Source organism: Cygnus olor, chromosome 3 (assembly GCF_009769625.2).
Source record: "Cygnus olor isolate bCygOlo1 chromosome 3, bCygOlo1.pri.v2, whole genome shotgun sequence".
NCBI lineage: Eukaryota > Metazoa > Chordata > Aves > Anseriformes > Anatidae > Cygnus > Cygnus olor.
This window is the reverse complement of record NC_049171.1, coordinates 104,692,400-104,716,607: the sequence shown is the minus strand read 5'-3', so window position 1 is coordinate 104,716,607 and position 24,208 is coordinate 104,692,400. Positions and strand designations below refer to the sequence as shown.

At 38.5% G+C, this 24,208-nt stretch overlaps 2 protein-coding genes across 3 annotated transcripts; one reads left to right on the top strand and one right to left on the bottom strand.

The window, feature by feature from the left end:
• Positions 1 to 7,957: 7,957 nt before the first annotated feature.
• SPDYA (speedy/RINGO cell cycle regulator family member A) lies at positions 7,958 to 16,981 on the top strand. Its single transcript, XM_040550733.1, is given in 8 exon segments — positions 7,958 to 9,281; positions 10,983 to 11,077; positions 11,080 to 11,229; positions 12,225 to 12,283; positions 12,568 to 12,653; positions 13,926 to 14,097; positions 15,209 to 15,503; positions 16,767 to 16,981. Coding segments are annotated over 7 exon segments (882 nt in total). The 5' UTR covers positions 7,958 to 9,281; positions 10,983 to 11,001; the 3' UTR covers positions 16,811 to 16,981.
• A 50-nt stretch (positions 16,982 to 17,031) lies between these two features.
• TRMT61B (tRNA methyltransferase 61B) lies at positions 17,032 to 24,163 on the bottom strand. Of its 2 annotated transcripts, none has more exons than XM_040550730.1 (7): positions 23,698 to 24,163; positions 23,512 to 23,614; positions 19,752 to 19,942; positions 18,631 to 18,722; positions 17,978 to 18,216; positions 17,276 to 17,383; positions 17,032 to 17,133 (listed from the first exon to the last, which is right to left on the bottom strand). In XM_040550730.1, the coding sequence occupies exons 1-7, from the start codon at positions 24,157 to 24,159 to the stop codon at positions 17,090 to 17,092; spliced, it is 1,239 nt and encodes a 412-aa protein (XP_040406664.1). In that variant the 5' UTR covers positions 24,160 to 24,163; the 3' UTR covers positions 17,032 to 17,089. The 2 variants fall into 2 exon arrangements, with proteins under 2 accessions (XP_040406664.1, XP_040406665.1); XM_040550731.1 differs by having other exon boundaries at positions 17,276 to 17,356.
• Positions 24,164 to 24,208: the final 45 nt, after the last annotated feature.

Sequence of the window (24,208 nt, the reverse complement as noted above, 5' to 3'; positions counted from 1 at the left end):
TGCCCTGAAAACTAAGTTATTTTAGTAAAGGAGAAAAACAACGACATTCTGCATTTATGAGAAATCTAAAGACAGTTGAAACTTCCTCTTACCAGTGTTTTATTCGCTGTACAATACAAACATGTTGCCACTCCTTTTACATGCAAACCTTAGTTAATGAAACTGTTTAAAACCTTTGCATATTCTGAAAGTAAGCACAGGTTAGCAGTCTGTGCCATTTTGTCTCTGTGTGAGCTGTGTTTGTGTTGCATCTCTGTTTTCATATTTACTATAGTCCACAATGGCCTGGAAACCGAGGAGCTCTCTCTGATGGGTGTAAGTTAAATGACTGTTCTCTAGGTCTGCTCCCAGCACAGTCTGAATGAGACTTGTCCAGATTTTTTTAATTCTTCGTGCAGTTTTGAGTGGCTTATTAATACTCTTCTGGTACAGTTTTCAATGACTCAAATTAACAACATCATCTTAGCGAAGTGAAAACTTGGAAAGATTTTAAAGTCTCTCATGGACTTTTCACATTGTTGCTGTCAGATGATGGCATTCTGCAGAAAGATGGGCAGGATCAATAGGCTCAGAAATGCCTGTCTTATTGTAAAGCTCATTTTGTGTGTAAATGTATTGTTTTTTTCAAGATGAGGAGTTATCCTGTCATGTCAAATTGCCAAGCTAAACTACATAGACCTTAAAAACAGGGAACAGTACACTTCATGACAGGCTTTTGCCTTTTGTTTTGTTTTAATATTGTAACTTTATAGAAACAGGACAGAGTGAGCTCATGCTAATCCTTCTTGTTCCCTGGCCCTTGTTTGGTATAGGTAAACCTCTGTGCCTAGTATTAATAATCCAAGCCTTAGTCTGCAGTCTTGAAACCTCATAGTGGCTACTACTGAAAGTAAAGCTGCTTCTTCCACCACCTCCAAATACTGGACAAGTCTTTGTTGTCAGTATACAAAAAACAGCCATAACCTTCAGTGTCTAAAAGTTGAATGGACTTACGATAGATTTGTGTGGTCTGAAGAAGCCCATCACAGTGTGTTTTGGCCTTGTAGTGTGACACATTACGTGTTCCCTGAACTATCAGCATTAGAAAGCCAAACCATAACTAGTGGAAAGATAGGTGCAACATGTTGCATTTGATGGGGCTCCAATTTGCACGGAACCAATGCAGGTCTCATTATCTTCAATTTCTCCAGCTTTCCAAATCGAAATAAATTCTTGTTTATACCTATGGACGTTGCTTAGTATTTTGGGAAATTGAGATAGTTACTCTACACAATGTCATTACCCAGCAAAGCAATGGGAGTGAAGGGACCATTCTCAGTTGCATTAATTTTACCGTCTTTCCAGGTATTTTGAGGGAAGCTTCTCTGCAGAATCTAAGCCAGTGGAGCAGGCATATGGTTTAAAGAGATAAAACAATCCAGGTATTGAAATAGCTTAATTACAGAGACAACTCAGTGTCTGGGGCTTAGAGAGGAGTACCGTTTTTTGAACATTTTGTAGTTATACAAAAGGCTTTTTTTGGGGAAATGCATGCTTTTGTTCAATGGCTATTCTAAACTGACTTTCCCCAGTGTACAGCTCTCAAGGTAAGATCTTGCTTACTGGTTACAACAGGAGAATTTTATCAACTGTTGGACATATCTCCTCTTAGCAAATAGCTGAATGCCAATTAGGCAGTACAGTGTAGGATAGATGTGGTTTACAGTTATGAACGCATAATTACAGCTCAGACCAATTATAATTTAAATGCTACAAACACATTTCTGGTTCTTACATATATATAAAATTGTTTTGATCACTAGGCTTTAGGGGATATGTAGACTCATATTTGAGAAACCTGGGTGATCTGTGTTTTACAACTTTTGCTCTCCAGTTCATATCTGCTCCAGATCTGTTTGGAGAATAAAGTTAGTTCAGTTCACTTAAGTATTACTTGAAGAACTGTGGGTGCTGGTGGGAGACTTTCTGTTGACTCAGCAAACTGTGGATCAGGTCCGAGGAGATAAATTCAGCTCTTTCAGAAGCCAGTAAGAATTAGTGTGATAATGGGATCTGGCCTGGGTCTTTACAATGTAATTGCAGGTGTTCTCTAGAACTTGGGTGAGTGGTCTTGTGACACTCCACAGGCACAGAAAAGGGATAAAATCTGCTTTCAGGGAAAGTGCAAGAATCTATGAGTCATTCCTGAACTATCAGGAAATGATGCAAAGTGGGGCTGTGACATGTATTGTGGTCAGCAGATCGGAGAGATGAGTAGGGAGAAGATGGTTTGGTTTCATTGGAGTATTTGGCAATCCAGCTCTAACTGAGATTTTTCGGAGGGCTCAAACATCGTTGGTTTGGGGTGTGCTCTTCTGAGGATGTCCCTAAAAATAGGCCAAGTATTATGCCAAAGTGCAAAACAGTGCTACTAGTGCTTTCCCACAAAATTAATGCTTTTTGAAAATTCATGATGACTTTCAAACTGGTTGAGGCTGATGAAGTTAGAAACAAGCAGAAACGGTCCTTGTGCTCAGAAATGAAAACAGGTTTGTGTTTTTTGTGTTTGGTTGTTTTTTTGATGGTAGACTTATACACATTGTCTAAGTTACAGACAATTATGTTATATATAAACTAAGGAACTTTCTATTAGAACACTTTTAGAATGTGTTCAATCTTTTTTTTTTTGTTTTTTTTTCAGACTATACTCTCTACATAGAATGGACCGTAGGAAGGACCCTTGAAAGTACCATAGACAAAAGACAATACTGAGAAATAATATATAATATCTTGTCCATGATGTGTTTCTGAAGATTCCAGACCTTCACAAACCAGTGTATGCTGCTGCTCAAAGAACTGTAATAACATTGCCATTTTTATTTCCTGCAGGACTGAAAAACACTACATATGTCCTGGTTTTCAGTTAGGATAGAGTTAATTTTCCTTCTAGTAGCTGGTAGGGTGCTATGTTTTGGATTAGGATGAGAGAGCGCTGATAACATGCTGATGTTTTAATTGTTGCAGAGCAGTGCTTACACCAAGCCAAGGATTTTTCAGCTTCTCGCTCTGTCCTGCCAGCGGGCAGGCTAGGGGTGAAGAAGGAGCTGGGAGGGACAGACCCAGGACAGCTGACCCAAACTGGCAAAGGGGGTATTCCATACCATCTGATGTCCTGCTGAACAATATATAGGGGTGGCTAGCAGGGGTGCGGGGCCGGCTGCTTGGGGATAGGCTGGGCATTGGTCAGCGGGTGGTGAGCAATGCATTGTGCATCACTTGTTTCGTACACATTATTATTAGTAGTACTATTATCCATATTATTATTATTATTTTCCTGTCTTAATAAGCTGTCTTTATCTCAACTCACAGGCTTCACTTTCCCGTTTCTCTCCCCCATCCCAGAGAGGGAGGGGAGAGGGTGAGCGAGCGGCTGTGTGGTGTTAACTCTGACTGGGTTAAACCACAACAACATAGCAGGTAAGTATTATGTTTATGTGAATAATGAGAACATTGAGAGTAATACAGAACTGAAATGTTTTGGCCACATGTAGCTGGTCAAATAAAGACCCAGTAAGAAAATAAATGAGCAATCGTGTCTTTTCTGCACGACTGTCTTAACTACTGTACACTGTAAAAAGATAGCTTACATTTTGTGTATTTTTGACCTGTTTCTAAATCATGACATTTTTCCTTTGAGTAGTAACACAGTTTATAAATGTACCTGTTTATTTTGCTGAAATTTTCATGCATACCGGAGATGAAAATCAGTGCACAGGCAGTGGCAACACTCATAAACCTGTCCTCAGCTTCAGAAACCTGCACCTTGGTTCTCCATCAAGCTTGGGCTGAAAGTAAGAGTATCTGAGGCATACAACTGTTGGTTCAGAGGTTTGTAAAAGTAGACAGGGTGTAGCACTGGAGAGAGATGCTCATGCAATTAATGTGTGTTCTATTTGTATCGTTGAGGATTATAGAAACCAACCTGTCTGTACATCATGGCATCCTCACCTTTCTACTAGGGCTTAGTCTAACCCCAGTGGGTGGGGTCACTAACAGGCTCATTATCATCCCTCTCTTTACTGCCAAGGAAATATGTCTTCATGGCTCTTATACCTACAGCATTTTTACAGCATCTATTGTCAGCATTCAAGCTGCTTAAAATGTGTAGCACTAGAGGTAAAAAAATGAGTAAGTCTTCATCCAGCCTACTTTGTAGCAGAGAGTCAAGCACAGTAATCTCATACTGTGTCCAATCCCTTAGTATACTCACTGCTTTCGTATAGTTTGGAAGGCTTAACAGAAAACATGACGTCACAAGCTGTAGTCAGAGAGCTCCATTTAAACTAAAATAGTTTTCAGTTCTGGAATATAAGATTTTTTTTTCCCTTTTAGCCGTTACAGATGGAACTTTGTCAAAAGTTAAATTCGTTAAAAACTGTTTAAAATTCCTAAATAGATTTTAACGTGTTTATTGTGTGACAACATCTCAGTGCTGTTCTAAGAACCAAACAGATGGTTGTACGGACAGATAGCTGTCCAGTATGTTGGTATTGGAAGGTACATTAAGTACTTGGAGGTGTCTGCCATTAAATTTCCTTATGTCAGACTTGTCTGTGTGTACAGGTCACTACAAGGCAAGCTTGGGTGTAGATTTACCATATATCAGCTAATCCATGGTAACAAGCCTATGGTCAGTGTTGTACATGGCAGTAAGCAGAAGACATTTATTCCTTAAAAAAAAACAAAAACAAAAAAAACACAAAAACAGGGCCACAGCATTCACACAGGCAGTTTCTATGGAGCAGCTCACATGCTATAATCCCCACCCAGTCTTACCTCATTGCAGCTTGTATTTGTAGTCATACCCAAGGCAAAGTCGAATAAATACACGGAAGAGCTGAGCAGAAGCAGCTAAGCCCACAAACACCATTTAGCATAATACAATGGGCACCAAAGAGTACGGTTAAAAGGAGCGAGGTGTTCCATAGCTGACAGTATTTTTTTTTTTTTCTTACTGAAATACATTGCTTTTGTGTTGTAAATACTTTCCTATTTCATGAGTTTATCTTTATTTTTTTTCCAGTTAGCTAGCTATTACCAAAGTTCATCTGTTTCAGTTTGCACTTTAATTTACAGCCCTTGTACTAGTCATTTTATTGCTTCAACCTCTGGGTGAGAAAACTTTTACAATTTGCGATTACTGATCTCTGAGAAACAAGAAAGCTTTTTGACCTGCTGTGGAGTAATTATAGAACCCATTGCTTCTAGGGAGGGCCATTCAATGTTTAACAAACTGTGGCAGTTCTAATTTAACCGTTTGGAGCCTGAACCATTGGATTGGGTGTGAAAAAAAAAACACCATCCAGACTCTTCAGCCTACAATTTAATTAATCTGGTTTTAGTCTGTAAAGTTCTGCCTTCCTGCTACTGAACTTGAGGCTGTTCCTTTCTTAACAGCATGGGGGGATAGGAAGCCAAAATATTTGCATATAAAAATAATTTTCCCTTATTTCAGAAATTATAGCTACGTTATTGTTGATTAATCCTTAATGGATGAGTCTGTGAATGCCCTGCCATCAAAATAAGGCTCTTGACAATAGAGAAATTACACCATCTTAATTACTAATATTGTTTCATATTATAGAGGCTATAGTCATGAAAAAAGGTTCAATTGTGTTCCATGGTGTAAAACCAGCATAAAGAGATACCCTGTGTTTGGAGAGTTTGTGATCTGAATTATGCAACCAGTAACTAAGGGTAAATCTAAACTTTGTAATTGGAAAACAAGGTCAGAAAGACGATGCAATTACAGATTTTGTCCAATTACAGAATCAAAAACTGGCTAGCTAGAGTTTGAAGGCTCCCACCTATTCTTCATCCACTCAACGCTATGAATTTAAGAATGATGAATTTACCTTCAGGAAAAAAATAATAGGACATCATTTTGAAAGCACCAAACTTTTTATACTTTTTATTTCCTTAGATAATTTGCAGCTGAAAGAAATGGCTCTGGGTCATGGTGGTACAGGAGTCTGTTTTATTAGTGCTCTTTGCACAATACAGTATGAAGAAACTGCATGGGCACAATGGGATAATGAATATCCATGCTTATTAAATGCTCACTAATGTGCAGGATGCAACTTCAAGTTACTTTTAAAAGTTAAATGTTGTGGGTGGCATTGGAAAAGTTAAAAAAAAAAATCTTTAAGGGTTACTGTACACTTCGTGTCCCCTTCCCCTTGATATAAAATATGCAGTAAAGAGTTCAGAGTTAATGATGTTGGGAGATACAACATCAGCTCCTCACTTGCCTTATTGAGACATGATGGTGAAGACCTAACATAGTCTTATCTATTTATTTTGGCAAGTAATTGGAACTCTTCAGGTAAGACTATTTGGTTTTACTTACAACCAGCACAGAACTGCCAATCCTTAAAAAAAAACACCAAAAACATAAATGCTTCCACTTTCTGCTTTGAGTCATACAGGATATATCAGTCTATTTACAGTAGAAAATGAACAGCAAGTTCAAATTTATGTCCCCAGTACTTTATGTAGATTTGCCGCTGCAGAGCATTTGGCTGATTGCAGTATGCAGAAGCAGCATGTTTAGACATGCACTGTGTTTGCTGGCAGCCTTGACATTCTTCTGTCATCTGTTGTATTAGTCTAGCCAGTACATTTCTTGTTCACTGCGGTATTTCCTTTTTTTTTTTTTTTTAATAGTTTCTGACTTTCTCAGCACCTGAGAGTAACCAGAGGTAGTTTTGGATTTATATATTAGAAAATCCTGCTGTATGCTTAGAAGTTCTTTTCAAGTAAACAAAGCAGATGTCAATCTCCATGTCCGTCTGTCCATCCATCCATCCATCCCTGACATATACTTAAGTCGCACTAGATCATTTTTAGTTTTCATCCTACTGTTGCATTTATTGACAGCAAGGACTTAGCTATAAGAATAATTTCTATTGTCATTAGTTACTGGTTTATGTACCAAAGAGGTAAGCCACATTCAGGTTGTTAAGTGTAGCCCTAGCTCAGGCACCACAACGCTGTAATGATTTGTTTCACACAAATTATCTAAATTCTTACTCTCCCTTTCCAAATAAAAGAAGCAGGTTACTGGTGATAGATGTGCATTCAGGTGGTTTACCTGTTCCTTTGAAATTTTCTGAACTTGTTTTGTCTTATTGCACCCTATATTCTAACAGAATGCATGTCCAGCATTTAATTTTTAGATGAATGCTTGAGTTTATTTGTGTCTGTAGGAATAGAGTTCTCATCCTGTGTGTTTCATCTAGAACGTATTTGACTGAGAGACTGGGTTCCCCCTGACAAGGGCAGGAGTTCTCTCTAAAGGGAAGAGAATTATTATTTTGTTTCCTCTTATTTTACACTCTGCAATAAGTAGAAGAAGTCTATAATTGGACAAATACACATTATATTTGAACAACGATCTATATTTAGACAAACCAATGTTTCTTTTTCATGACTTCCTTTGAAAAGATATATCAGGAGTTCTTCCAGTGGTACAACAACAACAAAACCTCATTACAATTACAGAATCATTTAGGGTGGAAAAGACCTCCAAGATCATCCACTAGAAAGTCCACTAGAAAGGACACCACATGTCAAAGGCATTTGTTTTCCTGCCTTACAAGTATTACTTCAGTGATATTTCTTAATCCATTTTCTTAATCCATGTGTCTCACAACTGGTCTACTGAAAACATTTTTTTTTAAATTTAAGAGAAGTAAACTGCTATTTGCCTTTTTCTACCTAGCTACTTAGTAGTTATACAACTATATATCTCTCATAATTCAGTTCCAGAGTATTTATAATTTTTTTTTTTTTTCCTGAAAAAAAAAAAAAGATTTTGTAAGAATTCCAACAGGTTTTAATCATATATATACATAAAACAGTTCAAACTGTAATAGCATATAAAGATGAAGAGTAACTCAAATGATCTAACGTCTTCCTATGGGAAGGGTTCTGATTAAGTACAATATAAGTCTAGCACAGAGACAAGACAATGCTATATTGTCTCTAAGTTGCTTTGTAGTGAAATAGTGCCCCCTGATGTTCACTGAGTTACTCGGAAATCAGAGAACTAGCACATTCTCCCGGATATGCTTGGATGAATTATTGAACAAACTTCCAAAAACTGTAGTTAATAATACATGTATAAAAACTATAATTAATACATTAGTAATAAAGGCTGAGAACCAGTTAGGTCCTCTACATCATGCACGGGATTTACAGTCTGGTAAAGTTCTGTTTCCTTCTTGTCACCTGTTCAAGAACTTCTTACCATATACCCAGTAGAGACCTGAAGATAAGATATACAACTCAGGAATACAAAACAATTGTTTATTAGTAAACATACCTAAAAGATATGCAGAGTTTAACCACTACATTATGCTCATCACCTCCAAAGAGAAGCCAGAGGACCTTGCTAGCCAGGCTAGCAACCAGAAGGGTTTTTGTGAGCCTCTGTGACTCCCCTGGAACAAATTTTCTGATCTGAGCTGTCAGTTTCAGACTCCCTGATTTTTCCTTTTGGGCTTTATGCCCTTCCATGGTTGATGTTTCTCCATAGTGTTTCAAGTTGAATGCTTGAGTAATCCCCATCTCAGCAATCCTACCTTAGTCTCTAAAGTCTTGCAAGGAGAGAAACTAAAATTGCAAATTTTCTCCCTGCTTTTTCTCACAACTTCAGTTTCCTCAGTCTGAACCAAGCTAGTCTGAACACAGCTAGCATGTATTGCAACTGAACCTTGGGTCTTAGGAGGTGAGGAACAGTACAAAAAGGTTTACGGAGAGTGGATCACTATACCTCTTGAGTAAGTCGAACTTGATTGTAACAGATCTTTGAGGGTGAAAAGAAAATAAAAGATCTTGTGATATTTTGTTGCAGAACCAAGGGCTCAAAAAAAAAATCAAAAAAAGCTAAACTATTTTAGAAAGGAGAGAGCTGTAGGAAAAAACAGACAAGCCCTGGGAAGCCGGTAAAGATCTACTTTGTAACCTCCTTTTTATTGATACTGTGAGGAATGCAAATCTGAAGGTGTAAGGATTAAGAATGCACACACTTTACAATTACTGCAGCTTTATGTTTTGCAGACTGCAAAAAATAACAAAAAACTTTCTTCCTAGTTTCAATGGTTTGTGTGGTTAAATAGATTTTTCTGTAACTTATCCTTCCTTTGGTTTCCACAGTTATCAAATGATTGGTAACTGAGTGCTTGGAGTTCCTTAGATGAAAAGCATTGTGCACAAACAGGAGCATGTGTGTGTAAAAGGTAGGGATTTTTTGTTTGTTTTTGAATAAAGGACAATTAATGCAGGTTGACTCCATCTGACTGAACACACATAGAAACATCTGTGTTAGAAAAGGCCTTCTAGATCATTAAGTCCAACCATTGACTTGACCTACCAAGTCCACCATTAAACCATGTCCTGAAATGCCACATCCTCACATCTCTCGCCATGCAGAGATGGTGACTGACACTTGGCTGGGCAGTCTGTTTCAATGCCTAACCCCTCTTTCCCTGAAAAAATTCTTCTTGATATCCAATCTAAACCTTCTCTGGTGCAACTAGATGTGGTTTCCACATCCTACCACTTGTCACCTGAGAAAAGGGACTGACAACCACCTTGCTGCAACCTCCTTTCAGGTAGTTGTAGGGAGTGATGAGGTCTCCCCTTGTCTCCTCTTCTCCAGACTAAACAACCCCAGTTCCCTCAGCCTCTCCTCACAGGACTTGTGTTCCAGGCCCTTCACCAGCTTTGTTGCTCTATCCTGAGCAGGGATTCTGACCATCCCTGCTTCCCCAAGGATGGAGAACTCTCTCATCTTGTGATCGCTGTGCCCAGAACGGCCTCCAACCAGCACATCACCCATGGGAGCCTTCCCTGTTAACAGACACCAGGCCCAGTGGCCCCCCTTCCCTCGTTTTATCCCTCCCCACCTGTGCCGGCAGTTACCCTCCCTCCTGCCTAGCAACAGCCGCGCCCCTGCCTGATTGGCTGGCGCGGCCGGGCGGGCTCCGCCGGCGCGCTGCAGCCCAGCGCCCCAGGCGGCAGAGGTAGGGCCGGAGGCGGCAGCCTCCCGCGCTCCCATTGGCTGCCAAGGGCGCGACCTCGCGGCCTGAGGGGGACGGCGCTGAGGGGAGAAGAGGAGGGGGGCGGCCCTTGTGAGGGGGCTCGGCCCGTGTGAGGCGGGGCTGTCGCGGGCAGCCGGCTTCCTCCGGGCTCGCCTACTGGGAACCGAAACTGGGTAATTACGTACCCAATGTGAGATTTATTTATTTATTATTATTTTTCCCCCCCTCTCTGTGTCACAACTAAGTAAGAGCCGTAGATCTAGGGAGGCTGTCTCCCTATACTCTGCGTAGGGACCTTCTGAAGAATTAAAGTTGCTTTCTCGTGTATAAACGTAGCTTTCCTCATGCTCCGTTTGGTATCCTCTTGATTTTTACAGAAACCTCAGGTTTGTTTCCTTGGTTATGCCTTTATGTTATGTCCTACTTAATTTAAATTTTATACCCAGCTGCTATAACCAAAGGTTATGAAAATAATTTGGCATTTCAAGATTTTATTTTTCATATTATATGGTTTAATTATGGCAATGTTACATTGATTCTATTAACATTCCTATAAAAATACCCCTTCACAAATAGGAGGGGAGGCATGGAGATTCCTTGGTAGACCTGGATAAATGTGTGACGATCTGACAAACTGCAACTTCTTCTGGAAAGGAGATGTGTTTTCAAATTTTGAATGAAAAATGAACGATTAAGTCTGCTTCCACTGAAAAAGAGCTTCATCAAATCAGAACTAAATTAAACTGCCTAATTGACTGCGTACTGATACAATTAATTTTTATACCACCTGACAGACAAAGCTCTGCTGAAAATGCTTCATTTGAACAAAACAATTCTAGAGACATACTGCTAAAACTGACTATTTTTTGTAGCTAACTTCTTCTTCTTTTTTAACAGGAACTTTTTACTTACCAAAATGAGACACAATCTGGTGTGTCAGACACCTCCCACTGTCACTGTGCATGTAAAATCGAGTGCATCCAGATCACATCAGCAAAAAAACTTGTTAGATTGAAGCGGCCTGCTTCTAAAGACCATCAAGAAAATTGTGAAAAAAGGGTTCTTAGTCATAAATATATACATCCAAAGGGACCATGCCTAGTTATTCAGCGTCAGGAAATGACAGCTTTCTTTAAATTGTTTGGTAGGTTAATAATGATAGATATCAGTGTTTTGATTGAACAGTAGAAAACCATAAGTAAGTATGTTTTCTAAACTCAATGATAATTTTGAGAGGGCTTTTTATAAATAGTTGCTAATGTCTTTGTCTAAACATATTTTGTTGTTATATTCTAGTGTATAAATACTTAATGCTTCAGTTAAAAAATACAAAAAAGGCTACTAAAGTGATGAAAAGCATCCTTTAAAATGAAAAACAAAAACAAGATGGTATGGTACCTCGTTCTACAATAATTTCCCGTACCTTACTATTTTCTCTTAGCTTTCAACAAATGCATGTAAAGCAACATACACCTTGTTTTACGCAAGGCTTAAAAGAGGCTGGTGTCCCAGTTCTATAAACATGTTATTTATTATAGGAATAAGCATTTTAGAGAGAGAAACCGAATGAGAAGAAAATCTGAGGAACTGCTGCCTCTCTTTTGCATTTCTATCTCTTTCATATAAAGTTTTGTATTTATTTAGAAGAGATTGAGACATAGTAGATTACATTTGTTTTCTTTTTTTTTATTTAAACCTTGAACATTAAAGTACATGTTCACAGAGACATACACTGACCACAAGTAATCAAGCAAGTATTGCCTTGTAAAAGCTGTCAGGTAATCAAGGTGCAGAGATCTCAACAGTCTCTGGTTAATCAGAAACAACTGTACATTACTCAAGGGAACCTTTTATGCAGGAAAAGGTTACATGAATAGAAAAAATACTGGTGATTTTTTCACCTTCACTTGGTGTCATGGAGTGAGATGCTGTCAGTAGTTTTTTTCCACCTTACCTTTCTGTTAGTCTTCTATTTTTTCATACCTAATCCATTTCCCCTGTCAGTTTCTCTGTTCTCTACTGGTGGGTCCAGCTTCTTTCTTTTTGTTTGGTTTAATAAAAGGAACTTATGTTATTTGTTTACATTGACTTTCTAAGAAAAACGTTATTGTTTGAAATGCTATGACAATTTTGTTGCAGATGATGATGTGATTCAAGACTTCCTATGGATGGACTGTTGTTGTAAAATTACAGACAAGGTAAGTGTTCTTAGTTAACAGAACATTATTCAGTGAAAATTGACTGTTAATCACTTGATACTATAATGAGAATATTGATATTATAATGAGAATACAGACCATATTTTTTTTTCTAATGTGTTCATATGGAAACTTCAAGAAACTCAATTTATGCTTTCCTCATTGATAAGAATGAACAAAGTAGTTCTGTGTGAGACAAACATGCTAAGCACTTTAAGAAATGTTATATTGAAATAATATGTTAATACTTAATAATGAATGTAATATTTTACATTTTAAAACAGTATCTTTTGGCAATGACTTTCGTTTATTTCAAGAGGGCTAACTTCACAATAAATGAGCATACCAGAATCAATTTCTTTGTTGCTCTGTAAGTACTCTTAAATTATCTGGTTTATTAGCATAAACTTTGCATTAGTTTATTCCTTTGTTTACATCACTAATGATTCTGATATACAGTGAGACTTCATAACCACTTTGTAGTTGTTTGGGGTTCTATATGAAGCAAAGAAACATAATCTACACATTATAATTAGTGCAAATTCAACGTTGTTTCCGTGATGTTCAACCTGAGTAGCAATGAGGGGACGTTCGCATGGGTATTGCAATACATAGCATGGACTTCTGCTTACAGAACTGTTAATCTGTGAACTTTTTTAAGATTAAAAGAAGTAAATGCAGGATAATATGTGGCAACATACGTAAAGCTCATGCTTTCTCTTATAAGACCTCGTTTAATATCTTAGCCGTCTTTTAAGTCCTTTTTACTGAAATGTTTCATCATGATGCACAACTCTGGGGTAACTTTTTTTAATTAAGTTTCTGTCAAGGTGATTTGAGTCAACTGTAAAAATATAGGTAGGTAATTTCAGAGAACCTCTTTTTTGAACACTTACAAAATTTCTATACATTGAAACGGAGGTGCAGTCATAAATCTGTCTTTACCAAGCCTATATAATTCTATATCATAGGATACATATATAAGGATATATGCTATACCTACAGCGATTAAGTTATTTTCTTTCATAGTGTTACAGAGCTCAGGTCATCTTTTTCTGTAATAGCACTTGGCAGCTCCTCTGATTGCACACTAGTGCAAGGAGAAAGATGGCTGTTCCTTCTACCATATGTGGTATTCCAGATAGCATCCATAAAGCATGGAAGAGGAAGTTGTCTGACTCCACTGAAGGGAGAAAAAAGAGGCCCAGAAGATAACAGAGAATTAGAAAGTGTCAGAGGGTCACATTAGAGTGGGACTGGAGAGAAGACTGAGATTAGGAGCAAGTGAGGAAAAATGGGAAGGAGACTAAAACTAAAAATTTTTTCAGGTATGACTTATAGGAATTCAGTATCAGGTGAAAGCTGTCAGGATATGCTAGTTCTTACATACCCACTAATTTAGGAGGCTCTAGGGTAAAATATTTGTTGTTATAGCTTATGTTTACCTGAAGAATATATGTGGAACTTTCTGGTTAAGAACATATTGTAACACTGAGAGAGAACTGTTTTGTTAGCAATCTTTCTCATGACATTAAGATACAGAACTACTTTAATATTACATTTTTTACTGTTAGAAATCACACTGATAGAATGATTCAAGATTGAATAACACTTACAGACACAAACATATATATGTTCGAAGGTATCTGGCAAATACAGTGGAGGAAGATGATGAAGAATCCAAGTATGACATTTTCCCATGGGCTTTGGGAAAAAAATGGAGAAAGCTCTTTCCTGATTTCTTAAAGCTAAGAGATCAACTATGGAATAGAATTGACTACAGGGCTATTGTAAGCAGACGTTGCTGTGAAGAGGTAGGGAGGGTTTTAATATTGTAGATGCTGAAACTACAGTTAATATCAGATAACACTATAGCTCTATACAAACATTTTTACCTTAAAGAGTGTATGCAAGCCATGAGAAAGAAAAGATGCAGCTAAAATGTAACAGCCCATTTACCCTCCATCAATTTTTTTCTTCTGCTTTCAAAATACAGTCTTTGAAACTATGCTTTTAAGGTAAATTAGAATATCTTAAGTTACGCTGCTGTGAAATGTAGTTTTTAATGAGAAGAATCTTTCTGCTTTATGCAAATATTTTTACTTAAATTTACCATTATCTGTTTCACTTTATTCCTGTAGAAATCTTTTTGTCTGTGTCTTTACTTTACAAATTTTAAACTGTACACAAAGTAAAACCTTCCAAAGCCTAGCACCTCAGGTGAAATTTTCCTCTTCAAAATTAACAGTGTAACTTCAATTGACTTTGTAGGGTAATGGTTTTTCATTGCATTTCAAAAAAGAAAGGATGCATTTTTAACATTCTCTATTAACGCCCTGTTACAACCTGCATTTTTTTTTTTCCAAAAGATATTGGGTGAAAAAAAGACATTCCTCACTTTCCAGATGGCATGTGTCTGTCTGGAAGAGCCCTGACAGGTACTGTTTACTACATCTGGTGGAAAAGAAAATCTTATTTACTCAAGCATCCCATCTCTATGGATTGGATGAGATGTTAATGGGGAAAAATACAAGGAACAAGGCAAGTGTAGAATGCTTTTCCCAGCATACCCTCCCAAGTTTTAGCAATTGTTAGTTTAGTGACATGGTGAGTCAGAAGATCCACCTAGTTTAATAGTAAGACACCATCTTCAGTCCAACAAAGCATGAACTGGTATTTGTGATGATTTACATGAATATACAAGGCTATAAAACTTACGTTTCAACATCTGATTCATAACCAGTTCACTTATTGTTGCTTAATGTAGCGAACTTTCTAGTTAGACTGAGGCAGATAAATAATAGATGATATCCACTTCAACTCTCTAGTCTTAATTCTCTGACATACGTGAATCGGATCCCTTGTTTTCAGCTATATGTTTGCCAGTTATTTTTATGGTTTCTGATATAATGGCTATTCTGATAGGTAATGGCTATTGCTCCAACACATTATGTATGGCAGCGAGAACGTTCTGTGCACCACAGTGGAGCTGTGAGGAGCTACAACAAAGACGAAGAACAGCTGCCCCGAGGACCTAGTAATACGCCTGTGGACTGTTCGCTTTGTGGTAGGAAAGGAAGATTTGTGCGACTAGGATTATCTTCCTCCTCCTCTTCAACTGGCACGCTGGAGATGACTGAATTACATTCAGCCCAGGATATGAAGGACACCTTTCCAGTTGAAAAAATGCTGGTTGACTCTCCTGTTTCTTATGCCCAAGGTATAGTTTAATACTGCAAATAATTTTCAAATAGCTTATGTAACTGAGACACTATTTGCTGTTTAGACTACTGTAGGGACTACTATGTTCTTCTTGGTGTGACAAGACCCAACCTCTGTGTTAGCAGAAACCTCTACTACAAATGCAGTTACCATTTTCTTTCTTTATTTTGGGTAAACTTATATACTAACAGCCTTGGACACTGGTATCAGGAAAACCACCTGTGTGTTTAAGAACTACTACCATATCTGAACTAATTTTTGCAAAATATTCCTTGTTTTCCTTTTCTATGACACAAGTAACATCTTGCTTCAGCCAAACATTTAATTGACACTTTCACATCTTGTCTTCTCCTGGAAGTACCAACTGCATTACATGTTAAGTCTGTTCAAAGTGTTTTCATCTACTACTCTGGCTAATTTTGTGTTCTAGTCTATTTAGGCATTTGTTACTATTTTCACATTATAAATTAAACTGATAATCCTATTTGAAAAGCATTTGGCAAGAAGAAACAGTGAAAATACTGGTGTGTCTGTCACATGAATGGAGTGTGTGTTAGGTGAGTTTTAAGTGCTCTTGTTGAAAGTGGTGTTTTTAAAAAGGGCAGGCTCCTCAATTACAGTCATCAGTTTGTACATACATTAAATCAGCACTTCACACTTCCTTTTAAGTGTATCTCTGACAATTGATGGAAGATATCCTTTTAAGGTTTGGAAGGTTGTGTAGAAAATACAACAGTTTATTGTGAAAATTGTTTAATGTAATAGAATCTTTGCATATTGAACTACTCAAACTAGTCTCCTGAGCCTTTGTATGAGAAGCCTCTATTACATAGAGCAGTTAGGTTAAATGTTTATTATTCAAGTTACAGTTAAGAGTGGAATACACTTGAGATGTAAATTTCCTGTGTAAGGCCTCAATTATGCAGATAAAGTGCAGTGTTCTTGGTATACATATTTAATATTGGTTAGGGTTACAGTTAATTAACCATAGAGTTACAGTTAATTTATAGCTCTGTGTCTATTTTAAACTATTTGAGTACTTCATCAACTGATCTTTTTCTTGAAGTGAGTACAGCTTTATCAAAGACCAGATTTAGTGTATTTCAGTTTCCCTTACAGTTGTGCAAACATCGTTCTTAGAGAAACTGATAATCACCGGTTGGTACTTAGTAAACTCAGAAGCTGCTTCACTTGCATTTCAAAGAGAAAATATTGATCTACTATTTTCTTACTTTTTTTTTTCTCTCTTGATTTCTGGTAGACTGTCAGAGCCAGTCCAGGAAAGCAGACGAGGTAGCATCTTGAACCAAGACAAATCAATGGATTGGTTTACAAGCAATGAAGAATGAAAAACACTGAATGAGACAGATACTGTGATTTGCAGAAAAATTTGTGTTGCATGGTAGTACCATACATAATGATTCTGTTAAAACATTCCCCTTAAATCACACAGGGGATTTAAGAGTTTATAGGCAGTAGAAATCAGAGCAGAAATTACTTAAGTTACACAACTTGCAAAACACAGCTATTTTGTAACAGTTTATTCTGATACAACACAAATTAGTAGCTAACATCACAGCAGCATCAAGAATGCAGGGGTCGAAACTTTCTCAGCTTGGTGAGGAACGCTAGTTGAAAAACAGAACAAGTTACTACTTCAGTATTTCAATGTAAAATTTGTAGTTTATTATAAATGTTATGATTTCATGATATAGTAACATGTGAAGTCCTAGTACAAAAAATATATATAGAATACACTTAGTGTCTCACCTGAATGAGCATCCTGCCAATTAGATGGTCTAGCAACGTAAGGTACTGAGCAGTATGTTTCAGCGTCATCAGAAAATGATTCTGTGAGAAGTACATCTTTTTGTAATTCTTTCCAGCAAGTTTTCAAAGAAAAACAACAACAAAACAGACTACAGTTAGCAACGCACATGCAGTATTCCTTGACATCTTTTCATTTTCTGTTTTTTCTTAAATTGCTTTGTTGCCATTTATCAGTACGTTCAGACTTCTGTGCTCTACTACAGAATTTACAAGTATATATATTTGTATAAGGTATATTTTCTAGATTTGCTAAAGCAGTACAATTAGAATACAGAGTAAAGTGGTAACATTTCTTCTATGGAATCCTTGAGCCCAGCAGGGTTCTCTAAAACAGCAATAGGCTGAGTATGGAGGACTGAATTTTATTTGAAAATAGTAGTGGAAGGACAGTCATTTTGTACATGCTGACTGCCATTTATTTTCTATTTAGTCTGGATTTTTAATAAGATGTTTAAATAACCATTAATAAATCCTTTTTCAGACCTGACAATGTCTAGGTTGTCCAAAAGCTTGTCTATAGCTGACCTCGAGGAAAAGAAACACAGCCCTCATCTTCCTAAAACAAACAACTTTGCCTTCATTGTATCTTTAGGTTATCAAAATTCTAATAACAGGCTAGCTCATTAACAATAACATTCTTACCATTGCATTCAATGTCTTTAAGAGCTATTTGATCCTGAACATGGATTTCATCATAGTCTTTTTGGTGAGTTTCTTCCTCAATATTTTCTTGAGTTTCCACTTTTTGGCTTGATTTGCAATTCTTGATTTTAGCAGGAAGTACCAACCATTTTCTATGAGTTACCTCAGCAATACTTTCACACAAAAATGGGAGCTTGCAGGTCCGTATTCTGTCTAAAAGGTCAATAACCTGTGTGATGCTTTTGAAGAAATGCAAAGGATAAATATTTTGAAAACTCAAATCAATATAGTAAACTTAGCCTCAATTCTATTGCCTTTGTCACATTCTTCATCTTTGTTTATACAAGTCCTTTGATTTTAGGGTAAAGGAGCTAGCAACCTGACTACCAAATTGAAAACTGCACAGTTATTTTGAGGATGTCATTAATTAAAACTTCCACTGACCATAGTTCCTGAAGTACAGACCAAAAGATACAGCCAAGTGTAATTTATACAACTCCTAAAAAAGGAAATAAATGAAAAATGCAAAAAAGGTTTTTTTTTTTTTTAATAACTACATTTACATTGGATATATGTTATAGGAGATGCTTGGTTTTGTAACAATTTCATGTGATGCCTGAACAAATTTCTGAGTGCCAGAAGTAAATACTTACTTTGCTAAATATACAGTGCATACACCACCCTGTTTAAGACTTGGGTATACAACAGATAAAGCAGACTGAGGGTTAATCATATCCAGAGTTATCTGCAAGAGAAAGATTTTTTTTTTTTCCAAACAACAGTGTTTGAAAACAACATTTATATATGAAAAATAAATGCATACTATAGCAGCTTGTAACTGCAAACTAGTTTTATTACTGCCTCTGAACAGCTTAGAGAAACGTCAGGTCCCAACATTTACAAATCAAAGCCCATGCTACTTCCAAATGAATTTCTATTAACACAAGTCATGTTTCACCAACACAGTAGTCCTGTGGAAACATTGAACCTCCTCCTAATTAAACTCCACACTGTTCACCTTAATAAAAACTTCTGTAAGACTATATTTACAAACAGCTTTAGATGTCCTGTTTACAAATGTTAAAAAGTTCAATGCATCTGCATAACACAGTGATCACACTACAATTTCAATGTCTAACTTGCTCCTTGTTTCAAGATTGAGAAAACTTCTTTGTCGATTTATCCATCTTTTGCTAGAAAACTATTCAAACTGAAATGGTGAGATAGGATGCACCCGATCCTTCCTGTGGATTGTCAAAAGGTTTCAAAAATGATATTTTTGTGATATTTTGTTTCTTCATTTAAATCCTTTAACACAATTGTCATTTATTTGAAGAGTTAATAAGTAGTTTGTTTGCTTAGTAACATTATGTATTCCATAGAGCTGATAGCAGTGTTTAAGTATTCATATTTTAATAAGCTTGTATATTTTCCTTAACGTTTGAAATGTCTTACTCAAATACAAAATTTTCTGCATTTCTCCAAAATACAAGAAAATAAGTATATCTTTGCTTACAAGACAATAGTGATTAATTTTAATATTTCTCTACTATAGTATATCACTCTTACATGGGAAAGCGTAATTGAAACCTTGAAATACCCATAACCTGATGAAAAAATCATAGTGTTTCTTTCATTGATGATCATCCGATTGCTTTTGCAATCACGTTAGATTTGGGGATTCCACTGCAAGTGTGAGCACTAGAGGTTTCAAATTATAAAGAAAATATAAGCATTGATTTATGTCATATGAGGGGATTTTTATTGCACTTACTGCATCAAATGTTACAGATTTCATATCCTCAGCAGCTGTTGAGATGTCTTTAAGAATGAAATCCACATTATCTGGCCACTCTTCCATATGCCCTATTTCCCATGCAGCACGCCAGTGCCTGTAATTCTTCTTTGCTAAATTGTGGTGGTCATCTCTGATTTCATAACTTACAACTCGTCCTTTGGGCCCAACTTAAAACAAACAAAAATACTAGATTTACTACTTTTTTCCCCCATCCACAATAAAGAATTTAGGAAAAAGTAGCATTGTAAGTGACAGAAGTATGCTGTTAAATCTCAACTTCACTTTAGGAAACAACCACATATGAAACAATCAATTACAATTTATTATTTCCCTTATATTTAAAACAAGTATATGCAGATAAAGTGCTGGGTTAATAATTTTAGAGACTGAAATCAGTCAATACACAGATAGAAACAAAACATATTTATAGCATTGCAAACTATTCCTCAGATGTCCTCCCAAAGTAACTCCTGCAGCAAGAGATGACTTGAGCATCTGTGGCCCAATCTACTCATGATTTATCTACTACAGTTACCAGAGGTAGCAGCTGAAAGAGCTGTAATGTAGGTCACTACTCACAGATGCTATGAAGAGGACAGCTAGTCACTGCTTCTGTTGTTAATAAGATTTGAAAATGATGGTTTTAAATATTTTATGATCCTGATTTGTTTGTTTGTTTATTAAAAACAAAGGTTTGCTGTTCTTTCTCCACCTTTCCCTTAATCAGAATTGAGGAAGGGATAAGAAACCCCCCAGACCTGCTTGATGATCTCAGTCCCATAGGCGAGTTTTCCTAATGTACTTCCTGATTTACACATGGTTGTGTTAGTTTCATGTTATTGTTTATGACCATTATAAATTACTTTATTACTTGTTTTAAGTTTTGCTATCTTGAAATTTACTGTACAATATTATTTGTAAAGGAAGTGTTAGCAGGCTATCCAGGCAAAGCCAGCAATGTATACATTGCTGTATTATTCTATACTTGCATTATTCTAATTTCTCAAACCAATCATACCATTCACTTCTCTTTGATACTTTTTAATGGGCAAATATAGCTTTCTGCAGGTAATGTTCCATGACTTTTTAAGCCATTTTAAGGTGGAGTCAGCAGACTCCTTCCCTCACCTATTTGATCCCACTGTGAATCCAAAAAAAAAAACCCAACAAAATAAGGGACAGGCTTCTTGCCAATCTCTCCATGATCTAACTCACCCTGAGGCCAGAATCAATATGAAAGGAGGGAGGATTTTAGTCTTCTTAGATCATCTTAAACAATTGTAGGATTGCAGCACGAACTTCTTATTACTCAAAATTAAAAATTTGGAAATATTTGAAGAATTAAACTGTTCACCTTGGAGTCAGTCTTACTCCTTACTCTGCTCATTCTAAAGTTTCCTAGATTTTAAAACTGACTTCCAGAAAAATAAGGACAACCAGTTATCTGGAAAAACAAAACAAAAAACAAAACACCTCCATTATAATGAAGCTGCAGTATGTGAGGTTTGCATACATCACAGTTTCTACTTTTCAAAGATCTTACTGTTATGGTAAGTGTCACATTCTTAACATAGTCCTAACTTTGTTCTGTTGCGTGTCAGTAGTTGCTGGAAAACAATAAAGGACAATGGAACACAAAACACTAAATGAGTAACACAAGGAGAGAATATTAATTACATTTGATAACTCAATGAGAATTTTGGAAATTTCTGTGGACCTTGGTAATGCATCCACCATATTTAAATTCCAGCATTTACCCTATGTAGCAGCCATTTTTCTTGTTGGGTAACACTGTATTAAATGGTGGCAAAATTAGCCACTATTGGGAAAGAGCAAGTCAAATCTATTTATTTCCAGGCCAGCACCAAATTGCATCAAACTGTAACTAGAGCTGTTTGTATTTGGTGCTGATATAAGTTCAAGATACTTGAGAATAGCAATACAATCTTGTACCTTTTTCCCCTCTCCTCGAGACAGAACTGAACAGATGCACAAGGACTGCTTTCTTCACATGGGTAAGGTGAATGATCTGGTGATGCAAAGGATTTTGTTGACTTTCTATGGTTACAGCTAAATTCAAGTAAGCAATCAGAAGGAGACAAGACCGAAAAAGGAGAGGAATAATCTGCAAGTCCATATGTGCTTGGATGGAATAGCCTTAGTGGACTGAATACCCAGTGCAAAAAACTCCTTTGCTGTCTTTGGCAATAACTAACTATTGCCTTAGCAAACAACAGGCGTTCAAGCTTTTTCTTCAGATTGAGGGTCTGCATGTAGGGGAAGATGGGAAAAGATAAAGGCTCTTACTTTCCCTCTAAATACATTTCTGGAAAGAGAAGCTTTCCTCTTCTGTTTTGCCAGTTTCTAGCTCCCAAGACTGCAATGGTTGCTTTGAAATTTTTCCATACTATCTTCAAAATCCCATCAAGGGACCCCAAAAAAGTTATTGCAGAAAGGTGATTGAAAGTGACTGAAGAATAGTACGTGGCAGAGAGAGGGTGAGGGAGCTGAGGTACACCTGCTGACCTCAAAACCTGTATCTAACATACATCAAGAAGACCTGCAGTTGAGTGAGCTTTGGTCAGCTTTTAACGGCTTATTAAAATGTTTTCAGCTTATGCCAGGTGGAGATTACTGCAGCTAAAACAAAGAACTAAGAACGAACTGCTCTGTTCATTTCAGCAGGGGGCTCTCCAGATTCCCTCTTTGGCTGCTTACATGCTCTTGCTGATTTTAAGATCATGATGGATCTCAGCACTCTAGTTTACACAATTCACTCATTGTAACCACTCCTAAATCCTCATTTTCTCCTCAGCAGTAAGACCTGGCATCCTAGAACAGAATCGGATAGCTGGCATTAGTAACATACCTGCTCAATACTAAGCAACCTCAGAAACATTCACGTTTGAAAAATTCATGACTTTTTCCTTAAGGAAGTTTATCAGGAGCCCATCGATCAAACTACTCTGAAGTGTGGTCCACTACCAGGATGCCTACAGATGATATGAAGTTTAAGGGTGAGGTTTCTCCTCAAACAACTACAAAACAGACTCCAGCAAGACTAAACTATCTACAGGGTACTGCAAAGAGGTTCTGCCTACCTACTGCCCCAATCAGTGATGTCAGTGCCTATCACTTCCCCGCTGCAGACACCAACTCTCTTTTGGTCATGCAGGGAGCAGGCTCAGGGCGCTAAACTAGCAGGAAACTAAACCTAGAGCCTAGACAAAGGAAAAGAATAGATATCTGCCAACTTATGCCGCAAACCAGCTGTTGATGGAATTGGATGGTACAAACACAACAGCGGTGATGAGTGCAAACAAAGGCTGTCCATCTGCTAGAGCGCTGCGATCTAGCTCCAGCCAGGCTAGCTGGAAGGAAAACAAACATTTTCACTAGTACCCAGCAATCTCATTACTCCGATGGTCCAATGAAATAGAAAATGGAGAAAGGTGCGAGACAGGAAGATGGGCCTAATACGCTAGAAAGCCAACAGTACCAAGAGGTAAAATTCAGCTTTCTGTAGGACCTGTATGGACCGTTTGCATGCCAACACTCAAAGTACAGTCAAAATGCAGTCCCTGCCGCAGGCCTGACAGAGACGGAGTTATTCTTTAAGTTAAAACTGAAACTGCTGCAAAACTTTTAAGATTTGACTGCAACTCCCTGACTATCAGACATGCCACATGCCCTAAGGGAATGGCCCCGCTTCCGCCTCCCCTGCCCCGGCTCTCACCCGCTCTGGACAGGAACAAGCTGAGCGCCCCGGACCCGCTGCCAGCCTCCAGCACGGTGTCCCCGGGGTGCACGTCCATCATCATCAGCATGGCGCTGACGTCCTGCGGGGAGGAAAAGCGGCACGTTACCGGCACGAAGGGGTCTCCCTCGGCCCCGTGTCCCCCCCCGACCCCGCCTCGGGCACCTTAGGGTAGGCGATGGCGGGCCCGCGGGGCATGAGCAGCACGTACTCCTCCAGCGAGGGCCGCCTCACGAGCAGCCGCCCGCCGCCCGCCAGGCGCAGCACCTCTCCGGGAGGCCGCCCGATGATGTGCTCGTGCGGCAGCAGCCCCCCGGGGGCGGCCAGCGCCCCGCCCGCCGCCAGCCGGCACAGCAGCCGCACCGGGGCCCGCTGCCTGCGCGGCGCCTCCGCCAGCGCCAGCTCCCCCGCGCGGAACGGCAACGGCACCGGCACCGACCGCGCCGCCGCCTCCTCCTGCTCCTCCTCCTCAGGGGGCCGCGGAGCCCCGCGCGGCCCCGCCGCCCCCAGCTCCGGCGGCAGCATCCGCCGCAGCCTCTCCTCCGGCGACAGCGAGGCCGCCCACGCCGGCCGCCGCCCGCCGGGCGCGCAGCAGAGCCCCCTCCGCAGCCCCCGCCAGGCCGCCATCGCCTCGCCCCGCCCCGCCCAGCCCAGCCCCGCCGGGTCCGGAACGGCG

Coding starts and splice junctions, on each gene's coding strand:
- TRMT61B (XM_040550730.1), bottom strand. CDS start 24,159: ATGGCGGCCTGGCGGGGGCTGCGGAGGGGGCTCTGCTGCGCGCCCGGC. Junction 19,943..23,511: donor CTTGTTCCTGTCCAGAGCGG/GTGAGAGCCGGG, acceptor GTTTGTTTTAAG/TTGGGCCCAAAGGACGAGTT. Junction 18,723..19,751: donor AATCTGTAACATTTGATGCA/GTAAGTGCAATA, acceptor TTTCTCTTGCAG/ATAACTCTGGATATGATTAA.